Source organism: Brassica napus, chromosome A3 (genome assembly GCF_020379485.1).
Source record: "Brassica napus cultivar Da-Ae chromosome A3, Da-Ae, whole genome shotgun sequence".
NCBI lineage: Eukaryota > Viridiplantae > Streptophyta > Magnoliopsida > Brassicales > Brassicaceae > Brassica > Brassica napus.
Window position 1 is genome coordinate 24,430,365 of NC_063436.1, and position 13,050 is coordinate 24,443,414.

A 13,050-nucleotide genomic window follows, 5' to 3' on the forward strand; every position below is an offset into this window, starting at 1 on the left:
CAAAAACCCCATTTTACCGCCAAAACCGCAAAACCCATTTTACCGCCAAAACCGCAAAAACGCATTTTTCCACCAAAACTGCAAAAACTCATTTTCCCGCCAAAACCGCAAAAACGCATTTTTCCGCCAAAACCGCAAAAATGCATTTTCCCGCAAAAACCACAAAAACCCATTTTCCCGCCAAAACCGCAAAAACGCATTTTCCCGCCAAAACCGCAAAAACGTATTTTCTCGCCAAAACCGCAAAAACCCATTTTCCCGCCAAAAACGCATTTTTCCGCCAAAACCGCAAAAACGCATTTTCCCGCCAAAACCGCAAAACATATTTTCCTGCCAAAACCGCTAAAATGCATTTTTCCGCCAAAACTGGGAAAACTCACTTTCCCGCAAAAATGCAATTTTCCGCTAAACCACAAAAAACATTTTATCATTTTGATCAACTTGGTCTTAACTTAAAAATAATTTATTATAAAGATATTGGGTCGATGGGTCAACCATTAACCCATCTAACCTATTTAATTTAATGGGTCATGGATCAACCCAACCTATTTAATAAATGGGTTGGGTTGACCCATGACCCATTAACAGTAAACCCATTTGGGTTTTGGGTTGGGTTGACCCATTTGACCCATTTTGACACCCCTAACCATATGCAAAATCCAATTATTTTACATTTTTTATTTTATAATTGACACAAACTTAATATTGATTAACTAATAAATAAAAATCTGTACTATTATTATTATGGTAATAAAATTAATAATGTGGTGTATTGTTGAGTTAATATAATTAAATAAATTGTGAAACTAGGTGAAATATGAAAAAATAATTTTTGTAATTATATTAATGAAATTATTAAAAATATATTATACTTCTTTTTATATTGCTATTAATGTTTTCAAACAATTCTCATTTATACTACTATTCATGTTTCAAAACAATTCCAATGCATACTTCAGTTCTAATAATATAGAAGGCAGAGTTACTATTTTCAGAGTTTTAAGAAAGTTAATTTATGGGTTGTTAATAAATTAAACCCTGCAGATATATAGTTCAAATAAAAAATCATTCTACCGTTGTTATGAGTAAACTTAATTAATAATGATACATGCAATATATTGAAAATTCAAGCTATGAAACAAGGAATTTACTTTCATACTGTGATGAATGTATGTCTGGATGATTCGACTGCAACCATGCATGCACTGAGCACGAGCTCGTCACGTGTTATTTTGTGCTCGTCGCAATCGTATAGGTAGATATAAACCTGAGTCACAATTAATACGTATCTGCTTAGTCAGCTAAACTTAAATAAAGGATTAGAGTAACGTTTCGGAGAGTTGACGAACAGAAGTTGCAGAACTATCTAAAAGACGCATGGGGTTGACTTCCACCGCTCGACAGACGGCATGAAAATTGCGGTTATGGAATTCCCCTCTTCAGTCGATGGATTTGAATATGTGATTCGAATTTAGATGCACATTACTAAAAACCATTTAAATATATCAAAGTATGATTCAGTTTTTGGATTGCTGGTTATTTTGGTCCAGAAGTGAAGCAGATGCAGCTCCAGAGGCTACACCTGCGGATGGGCCCTATTCGGGTATTGTATAACCCATTTTTATGGTGAACCCGAATAATTGCGTATTAGTCGGTTACACGAGCGCTATAAACAATAATTCCATGCACATGAGCTCATCTCTAAAAACATTTTTTTTCTGGTCATCATCTCTAAAAACATTCTTCCATTAATTATAATTATATTTGCTTAAAGAACAATTTCCCGAAAATTATATACGAACACAGATTTGTTTGATGAATACAAAAAACTACACATGCTTGTTACAACCAATCCTATTAAGCAGAAAAAAAAATCAAGCTAATTAAAAATAAAAAGGTAAAGGGATCTTCTTACATTTTGGCGCAAGAGAGAGAGAGAAAATATTCTCTCTAGGGTCTCTCCCTAAAACCTTCTTTAACCTAGCCGCCGCTCTTCTCAACTCAACTATCTCGGTGGCCGGATGCTCCTGCTCCGGTCGCCACCCCTCACCGTCCCGTACCGTTACCCAAGCCTTTCCCCTTAGTCTCCTCTCCGTTTACTCCTCCTCTTTGTCGGTTGTCTCTGGATTTTTGCCGATTCTCGGTGAATCTAAATAGGAGCCACTCGTGTGTGTGTGTTGCCTCTGGAGCGCTGACGAGGTGTAGTTCCGTCGGGGAGTCTAAGGAGCCTTCGACTGCAGCCCTTCTCGTCAAATCGGAGCAGATCTGGGTCAGATCTGACCTCGTCCCGCCGGTAAGGATGGTGTAGCGTCGCTGCCTCCTCTTCCCCTTTTCGGTTTGGCTTGTACCCGTACGACCTTTAGTGGTCTGTCTCTCAAGGCTCTGTAGAGCTTCTCTTCCTCTGTTTGGAGTGATGGCGGTGTTTAGGCTCACCGATTCAGAGGACCTCTTTTTTTAGTTTCAAGTAAAGATAGCCTGGTGTCTCACAGGTGACTCTGCGAAGTCCCTCTTCTTGCTTTCTGATTCCGGTTCACAGGGTCCTGAGGACAACCCGCTGCAACCGTGTCGTCGGCTTAAGATGGTGACCTCGCTAACCTGTTGCCTCACCTGTTGTTGAGGAGATTCTCGATCTCCTTCTGTACTTCATCCTCGATTTCCTAGCTCCGGCGAAGCCGAGTGTTTACACTTGATGTTTCCTCTGCTCTGTTGTGTCGCGTGGCCGGAGGGAGCTTATTATACCGCCTGCGCTTGACTGAATCAGTTCTTCATCTCCTGCGAGGAAACGTCGGGTTTGTGCTTTGGTCTATCACCGAGTTAGCTTTGGGTTTCTTTGCTCGACGTCCTCCTCCTATGGTGTACCGGAGCCGTTGCCTGTCGCCTCCGTTGAAGCCTCTTGGAGCCACCTCTGGGTGAGAGTTCGTGCATTTTGCCTCTTAGTTTTACTCTTGTCTCTTCTCTGAAGCAACAAGAAGCGCTTGGATTTGAGTTGCATTGTCTTTGCTTGTTCTATTGTGTTGTGAATGTCAAGAAAACCATTATTGGTAAGCTTGATGTTACTTTTCTGTTTCATAGATGTTTTTTATCTTTTTTGCGGCATCTACGAACAAACCAGCTTGTTAGCAGAATCTGGTTCAATCTGATTGTAACCAAACCTTTGTTCCTTTGGAATAATATTTACAATTTAGCAAAAAAAAAAAAAAATATAATAAAAAATAAAAAGGTACGACGACAAGAAGAGAGATTTTACCCACAAAATTACTATATTATCTTTTCACGTAAATGCTTGAACTTTCGTTATTTAAGCAAGTGGCTAACATAGATATAAATATTATGTTACACATATTTTGGGAAACTGTAAGAATGGGGTTAGCTTGAGAGACCTATAACTAAATTTTAAAAAGTAATATTAAATCTTACAATTTTTTAAGAATTCTCGTTAGTATATCCTACGTATATGTGTATGTATATATATATATATATATATATATATATATATATATTTATACCTGCAGTTTTATTATTTGTAAAACTCAATATCTGATAAGCATTAGTAAATCTACAGCTTTTATATAAATCTTGTAAACTATATGGTATAGTCTTGAACTTGTAAATAGGGCTTCAGACTTCAAAGGACTCAAAAACAAAAAGTATTGCATCTCAATATATACATTTTATAAGTTTCTTGGTAAGTATCCCCTTTTGAAATATTGATTAATTTGTTTTCACACTCCACATAGCAACTAATCTTCATCATCAATGACAACAAATGGCATGAAAACAACAGGCACACATTATTATATAACTTGACTCATCTAGTAATTCCAAAGCACCTTAAAACAATCCAAACACACAAAACTCCAAGAGAAAACAAAGATGGCTTCAACTCCAACAGTTCTCATCAAAACAGTCTTCCTCGTACTCATCTTTGTCTCTTTTACAATCACTCCGGCCACTTCAACGGCGCCGGAAGACTGCGCAAGCGAGTCAGCGAACCCATGCGTCAACAAGGCTAAAGCATTGCCTCTCAAAGTCATAGCAATCGCCGCAATCCTCATCGCAAGCATGATTGGTGTTGGATTACCTCTCTTTAGCCGGAACGTGACGTTCCTTCAACCCGACGGGAACATTTTCACTATCGTTAAATGTTTCGCTTCAGGGATTATCCTTGGAACTGGTTTCATGCACGTTTTGCCTGATTCTTTCGAGATGTTGTCTTCACTATGCCTTGAAGAAAACCCATGGCACAAATTTCCTTTCTCAGGGTTTCTAGCTATGCTGTCAGGTCTTATTACTCTTGTCATTGATTCCATGGCTACGAGCCTATACACTAGCAAGCATGCAGCTGGGATCGTACCCCATGGTCATGGTCACGGCCCCGGAAATGACGTTACCTTACCAACAAAAGATGGCGATTCCGGGAGTGCACAACTCTTGCGATATCGAGTCATTGCTATGGTTAGTACACTTAAGTAGTCAGTGTTAGCAGTTTAAATGATACATAACCAAATCTAAATGGTATGAATACGTAGGTACTGGAACTTGGAATCATTGTTCACTCTGTAGTCATTGGACTATCTCTAGGAGCAACAAGTGACATTTGCACCATTAAAGGACTCATCGCAGCTCTTTGCTTCCATCAAATGTTCGAAGGCATGGGTCTTGGTGGTTGCATTCTCCAGGTATATAGAACTATTTATGATTAAAAAATTTTTTATCTCCTGTCAAAATGTTAAATTGTAAATAATAAAATGTTAATGTATTCAGGCTGAGTATACGAACATGAAAAAGTTTCTCATGGCGTTCTTTTTTGCGATAACAACACCATTTGGAATAGCGTTAGGGATAGCTCTTTCGACCGTTTACAGAGACAATAGCCCAAGTGCATTGATCACTGTTGGATTGCTCGATGCATGCTCGGCCGGATTGCTCATCTACATGGCGCTTGTCGACCTTCTTGCGGCCGAGTTCATGGGACCAAAGCTTCAAGGTAGCGTCAAGATGCAGATCAAGTGTTTCATCGCGGCTCTTCTAGGGTGCGGCGGCATGTCCGTCATTGCCAAATGGGCTTAAAGGACTTCCTCGGATAGTACTGCAGAATTTGAAGTCATGTGGATTTCGTTGTGGAACTCAAAACCTTATTAGGTTTAAGCCCGACTCTTTATCGTGTTTTCCCTTTTACAAGATATATTTACGTGGTATCTACAGTGGCGGAGGCAGGAAAAATGTTCACCAGGGTCATAGTATATTTTTTTTGCTTAAAGTACATAAGCTATTGAAAAATAAAAATATCACATTACACTGAATCTCAAAGATGTACTCCACGCTCAAACCAACAAAAGTATACACAGACAATGTTCATTTTTCTATATCTGATAGATACATAATTTGTATGTTGAACCATCATTCTCTTTTTGTGCGAATGGTATATATCCTATATGTAGAAATTTGATGTTTCATCATTTGAAATTATAGAACATAACAATTTTAGTGTAAAATGATCTAGAAATAGAAGAAAAAAGCCAAAATAAGAATTACTCTTAAGATTTTTTTACCATTTATAAGAGTATAATACTATATTTATACTTGGTAGTAGAAGAAAGCTTAAATTAATTATTGCAAAATAAAATATTTATTACCTTTGTTCTGCTGTTGCAATGGACAACGAGATTCAGAAAGAAAGGATAAGAAGAAAACTAAACGTCTAAATGACTAATAATAATTAGAGGTCATTGAAATATATTGATAGTTGGGTTTAATTTAATTAGTGGGCTTAATTTGTTGTAATTCTTTATGTAAAATTTAATAGGCTGCAAATTAATTAATGTTGTCATTGGATTATGATCCATAAATAATTTGGACTAGGGTCAATAACATTTTAACGGGGTCAATAAATATTTTGAACCAGGGTCATTTTAAAATTCTCAATAAAAACCTTAATGTTTTCATAATTTCATGTGGGTCATCTGACCACCGTGGCAATGAATTGCCTCCGCCACTGGGTATCTATCATATTTAATGTCTTTTAATAGATATGTATTGTGATTGGTTCAACGAGTATTTCCTATTGTTTTCGAGGTAATAATTCTTGTTCGTCGTATACAGAGTCGTGCCTAAGGCATACAAAATGAAGCAATTGCCTTAGGCCCTCTCCAAAACTGTTAAATTTAGGATTCCTTTTTTCCTAGTACTTAGTTTAATTAGTTATATTAATTACATTTAATTTTATAATTTAGTTAATTATTATATCACATGGTAGTTTGTACATTGAATTGGGATTCTTGAATTTGCAATGTTATATTATCTATTTATACTATGAATAAAGATATAAATTTATAAATAGATATATAGTTTTATTTTTCATGGTTGTAAATAAATATAAATATCTACTATATTATAAATATCTTATTTTATTTTCAATATATATATATTATATTCTATAATTATAAAATTCTAAATTTTTGGTACAAATATAAAACCTTGTACAATTTTATTTTATTAATAATTTTTGTAAAAAAATTTAAACCTAGATAAAACTATATTATTTGTCTCGGACCCTCACAGTGCTTCGCACACGGCACTGGTCATATAATGTTATTTCATGACATTTAAATAAATAAGATTCTTTTTGAAGATTAGCAAATTATAGAAAACAAAATAAATTTTACGTCAGTTTCAAAAAAAAAAAATTGTTAAGTACTATTATAAATCCCGCAAGATGAATTAATAACTAAAACATAAAAGTCTACACAGAAGTAGGCAGCCGGTTACACCATAAGATTTATTCTATAAATAGAGTAGCATTTTTATTTTTTGTTCATTATTTTATTTTTTACTTCAAAACAGAATTAAGGTTGAAGTTGAAGTAAAAGTAAAATTAATTTCATTATAAAATTATTCTATTTTGAAGGAACAATAAAATTTTATATTAGAGCGGCTCTTATGCTTGCCTTGGACTGGGTTTTTTTATCGTTAAAAAATATGCATACCATATTGGTTCAAATCTGAAATTTATTTTTCTTTATGTATTCGAAGTGGATTATTTAATTTGTTGATACACATTTCTTAAAATAAAAATATATTATACTTCAAAACAAGAAGCTAAAGCAGCTACCAAATGACGATGATGAAATGGTTGAACGCTTATATTTTATGGAGTTGGGTTCTCCTAACATCACTCATAACAAAACCTATTATATAGTTTTCCTTTTAGCTGATTTTGTTTTTCTAACTCTTGGTCCACTTTGAAACCCCATCTTTTTGTCCCATGCAAAAGGCAATGAGATCTAATCGCGTGGGTGGGACAACTAGGACCGATTGTGGGCAAAACCTAACAAAATATTGGTTCTAGATCCACAAAAAGTTTGGAAAATTTTTTTAAGCCTCCAAATTTACCAAAAATAATTTTAAGCTGAAATTTTTTGAAACCCGTCCACAGCCCCCTAAATCTTAGGGCCAGCCCTGGAGACAACCAACATTCCAGTACAAGTCCTGGGCCAAACAATCACTAACTAAAATTTCTTTTATGAATTTGAAAACTATGTCAATAGTCTTTAATTTCTTTATTCTCCATAAGTCAATAATCTATATCGCATAATTTCTACAAGGTAAATAATAAGAAAAATTTCAAGATTTTGACAGTTGGCTATAACTAGAATGCCTTGAACAAAAGAATCAGTTGCACAGTAATTAGTTATTCGTTTATTGCATATATCTTTCTTTTTTGATCAAATCTTTATTGCATATATATCTGTTCAGGAATTCGTTAGGCGTTTTGCGTAGATACATTTGTGCCTAAAAATTTATTGAAAAAGTTAAAAAAATTAAGGAGCATCCAAACGGTAATTTTTGTATATATAATACCAGGTGCACAAAAAAGTTTATATATATAATACCACATTTTTACATTTAATTTAAAATTATGTATGATACAATTCTCATGTATCAAGCAACATTTAAAAAAAATATATCAAGTTAGATCATAAATATAATTTTACTTTTTTTCATTTCACATCTAAAAATATAATTAAACTAGAAGAGATACAAAAACATATTGTTTAGATTTTAAGAATAAAATATAATTGTACTTCTTTATTTATTGGGTAAAGAAATATAAGTCATTATGTATTTAACTTAATTGGTTTGTGACTTGTCCATTTGAACTGAACAAATGAATCTGTAATTTTGAATATGGACAAAGAAAGTTTAAACCCATTAATCGTCTGTTTTACTTATTATACAATCACATTTTTAAAATTTTATGCATTTTATGGTTTCTATGCGCTCCAACAATTTTTAAAATTAGAGTTTTTTTACTTAAGGCATTAAATAAACTAGAGTTTATCTTAACATTCACCATTTGCTTAGCGATTATTTATCTGATTAATCGGCTAGACAACCGTGTTTTAGGAAAAATCCTATCCAATATATACTTTTGTACAGTATACTTGCATATACCCAATTAAAAAAAATAATATTTTAAACCATGACAATAACAATGATGAATATGCAAATAATTGCGAATGTAGTTACATCAGCGTCATCAAACTAATTCATTGTTTTCTAAATAACTAAATTTACTAATTAAACTTTCACCAAACTTTCCTTCATGCCTATCCATCTTCCTTCTAGTTTATGTTCCTACGATTGCATATACTCTCTTCGTTTCATATTAAAAGTTGTTATAGAGAAAATAAGTGTCGTTTTCGATTTCCAATGAAAAATTTATTAATTTTATTTAACAATTTTTTTATTGGTTGAAATATAGTTAGGGGTATATGTAATAGTATTTTTATGTAAAAAATACAAAAAATTAATTGTTTTCTTAAGCACAAACTCAAAATGTACTTAAAATGAAAGGGAAGAGACTATAAATTAGGAGGGGCTTTTCATTTGAATATAATAAGCATGAATATAAATATTTATTATATATATTTACCTTCTATGCTTTCATTTGCTATCAGTATGATGAATAAAAATATTCATTTTCAAGCTGTCTTCTTCTTTTTTTTTTGTCAACTCGAGCTGTCTTCTAAATCTTTCATTTTCACCCACATTTTGTTTCTAAATGTGAAATTCGACTCCTCAACGGTTCAAACCGACTACTGTTTTATTAGTGCGATTTTGAAAAAAATTGTGTTTCGAATTATTTACTAAGATCAAAACAACGCACGTGACCAGAAGGCATGACCCCTAATAGAAATTTTATTTTTATATTTATGATTGTATTATTCTTTGGTGTGAAAATAGTTTGAATCATATTTTAATCATTTTTGGAAAAGATAAAAAAAAATTGAACACAAATAAATGAAACCTGTAAAAACAGAATATATCAAAGTGATGATATTCAAACGTACCCAAAAACAGTTTCTTATTCGAAGGGAACAAAAATCAAGTTTAATGATCATAACTTCAACGTAGTAATTGCATAATCAATACTCCCTATGTTCCCAAAAAAAAAAGATTTTCTAGGGTATTTACATATAATAAGAAATCAACTAATTTTTTATAATTAAATTTATTATTTATTTTACTATACATTTTTCAATAAATATCAACCAATAGTATTCAACTAATTCAAATATTTTCAATTAATGTTTTTCAAAAATATACAAATTTTCAACATTAACTACTTAAAATACTTTAAAATATTAGAATATCTATCATTTAGAACAAAAAATAAATTCAGAAAATTCTACTTTCAGGAAAATAGGGAATACCAATTTAGTGGAAAGATAAAAAAAAAAAAGGAGCACATATGAGTTATGACAACCAATAACATGTCTAACGTCTATGTTCACAATATTCGCCAAAAAAAAAAAACGTCTATGTTCACAATATAATATTCCTCATTTTTAATATATTTATTATGTTTCAGACTAGATAACGTTTTTAATTTTCAATATAAAATATATTTACTTTTTATGCTGTATAATTTATTTTTGTATTCTGCAGTATATTTTCTATTTGTTAAATTGTGGTTAAATAAATATTTAAATATTTTTTAAATTTTGGGTGTATAAATCTAAAACTTCAACTAATAAAAACTGAAATAAGAGAGAGAGTTTAATACACCAAACTTTAAAAAAAAATCAGTTTATATTTTCCATGATTATATAATAACACTTTTACAAAACTAATATGCATACACATATAATAGACAATATAAATTTTATTTTTATCCTAAGGAATATAAATAGTATGTTAACTAAAAACAATAATTTCTTCATCAGCGACAATAAATGGCATGAAATAAACCAGCACACATTACTATATAAACCGACTCATCCAACAAGTCCAAAGACACATAACAATCTGAAACACAAAACTCCAAAAGAAAAAAAAATGTCTTCAACTTCAACACTTTTAATCAAAACAGCCTTCGTTGTACTCATCTTTGTCTCGTTCACAATTTCTCCAGCAACTTCAACGGTGCCTGAAGAATGCGCAAGCGAGTCAGCGAACCCGTGCGTCAACAAATCTAAAGCTTTGACTCTCAAAATCATAGCTATCGCCACAATCCTAGTCGCTAGCATGATTGGGGTGGGCGCTCCTCTCTTTAGCCGTTCGGTGCCGTTCCTCCGACCCGACGGTGACATTTTCACAGTTGTCAAGTGCTTCGCCTCCGGGATCATCCTCGGAACCGGTTTTATGCACGTGTTGCCTGATTCTTTCGACATGTTGTCATCACAATGTCTTGAAGAGAACCCGTGGCACAAGTTTCCCTTCACGGGGTTTCTCGCTATGCTGTCTGGTCTAATCACTCTAGCCATCGATTCCATGGCTACGAGCCTCTATACTAGCAAGAACGCCGTTGGGATCATACCCCATGGTCATGGTCACGGCCCGGCAAATAATGTTACCTTACCAACAAAAGATGATGATTCCACGAATGCACAACTCTTGCGATACCGAGTCATTGCTATGGTTAGTAGTAAATACACATATGGAAATATTATAAACCTATTAATCGACATTACCATTTTTTCTTCTTTTTTGACTTTATCAGTTTAAATAACATATTACTAAATACCATTCAATTTAATTTCAATGGATATTTAGGTCTTGGAGCTTGGAATCATAGTTCACTCTGTGGTCATTGGACTGTCTCTAGGAGCAATTAATGATACTTGCACCGTAAAAGGACTCATCGCAGCTCTTTGCTTCCATCAAATGTTTGAAGGCATGGGACTTGGAGGTTGCATTCTCCAGGTATATAAAATTATGTATAAAACTTTTATATCTTCTTCAAATGTTTGATGTTTGACATATTTTCAGGCTGAGTATACGAACTTGAAAAAGTTTGTTATGGCGTTCTTTTTCGCGGTGACAACTCCATTCGGTATAGCGTTAGGAATCGCTCTATCAACAGTTTACAGAGAAAACAATCCCAATGCTTTGATAACTGTTTGACTTCTCAATGCATGCTCGGCCGGATTGCTCATCTACATGGCACTCGTTGACCTTCTAGCTGCAGAGTTCATGGGGCCAAAGCTTCAAGGCAGCATCAAAATGCAGTTCAAATGTTTAGCTGCGGCTCTTCTCGGGTGTGGTGGAATGTCGATTCTCGCCAAATGGGCCTAACTAATGCTGCGGCATGTGGATTTCCTTATCGAACTGAAGAACCGTTTTTAGGTTTAAGTCTTGATCCTCTATCGGTTTTGTTTCCTTGTAATTCACTTACGTGGTACTATCTATCACATTTGTAAGAATATGTCTTCTGGTAGATATGTGTAATTCGTCCCACGAGTCTATAGTCTTTTTCAATGCGTTTTTCCTTCAATGTCTCTTTTTCAATGTTCTTTCTATATTCTTGGTGTTAGCTCTTGGCGTGTACCCAACTGTTTGTTACAAAACCAGACATATTATATATAGTATTTAGATAACCAAACTGTTAGGTTACATGCACGAGAAAGACAGTGTTTCCAATGTAAGTATGTAAGAGCAACATTATTGGTTTTGTCCCAAACCAAGTCCTTAACATATTTAATGAATATATTATAGTTTAGGACAAATATAAGGACTTTTGAAATTTAGAAGATTATTGGTAGGACTTATTGAGTCTTTAGTTTTTTTAACTGTTTTTTTTTAATAATTAATGACATATACAAGTTAAGTCTTAAATAAAACATATAAGTGAGAGATCGTCGTGATTGAGCGGTCTGAGCGGTCAGTAACTCGTCTATCGCCTACAAACAGAAAGACAGCTTTGAAATCGTTGTAACAGAAACAAATCACCAAGTTTTGGGAGATAGATCGGCTTTTAAAACGCATAACGGAGGACACGAGAGATGAACAAATACCTGCTGTTAGATTTGCTGTGAGATAGATTCGATTTGCTGGAGATGCTTTAGATTCGATTCGCCGGAGAACGGTGTCGATTGATCGAACACGAAGCTGTGTCGACGAAATCGCAGTCGAGACAAAGAGGAACGGAGAAAAGGAAACCTAATTTCTCGACACCAAAAACACGAAGGTTGGCTTTGTTTTCGGTAAAGGCTTAACGTGATGACACATGCCTCATAAGGACGCTCCCCAAAACTTTTTATTTAACCCACGTCTCTTTTATTTTTGTTTTTTTTTTATTTATTTTTCAACATAAAAACTTTAAGGACCAACGTTATATACGCCGATAATGTTGGTCTAAGAGCATCTCCAACCCCACTCCATATTTTACTCCAAAATTGAGAAAATGGAGTGGAAAATAGAGTGATGAACAAAAAATAAAAGCATTACTCTATAAATGGAGTAATCTTTTTATTTTTTGTTCATTACTCCATTTCCCACTCCATTTTCTCAATTTTGGAGTAAAATATGAAGTGGGGTTGGAGATGCCCTAACGTACCATTTCTAAGTAACTAGTCCTCACAGAGACCAGTTTCATTTTGGTCACAATTTATTCAATGTAACGTACCATTTTAATCTAAACTATAACATATTTTTATTACCCAAACTGAAATTTATTATTACTATATATTTTTGCTATATTTTTTTTTTGAAACTAGGGCTTTCAATTTTTTTTTGCTATATTTGCCATTAACATGGCTTCAGAAG

The 13,050-nt window shown here is 33.6% G+C and overlaps 2 protein-coding genes across 2 annotated transcripts; both read left to right on the forward strand.

The window, feature by feature from the left end:
• Positions 1–3,828: 3,828 nt before the first annotated feature.
• LOC106419693 (fe(2+) transport protein 1-like) lies at positions 3,829–5,193 on the forward strand. Its single transcript, XM_013860502.3, has 3 exons — positions 3,829–4,455; positions 4,530–4,679; positions 4,765–5,193. The coding sequence occupies exons 1-3, from the start codon at positions 3,874–3,876 to the stop codon at positions 5,068–5,070; spliced, it is 1,038 nt and encodes a 345-aa protein (XP_013715956.1). The 5' UTR covers positions 3,829–3,873; the 3' UTR covers positions 5,071–5,193.
• Positions 5,194–9,954: 4,761 nt separating this feature from the next.
• On the forward strand, positions 9,955–11,580 carry LOC106419690 (fe(2+) transport protein 1-like). Its single transcript, XM_013860499.3, has 3 exons — positions 9,955–10,923; positions 11,059–11,208; positions 11,275–11,580. Exons 1-3 carry the CDS (start codon positions 10,138–10,140, stop codon positions 11,407–11,409), a joined length of 1,071 nt encoding a protein of 356 aa, XP_013715953.2. The 5' UTR covers positions 9,955–10,137; the 3' UTR covers positions 11,410–11,580.
• The last annotated feature ends 1,470 nt before the right edge of the window (positions 11,581–13,050 follow it).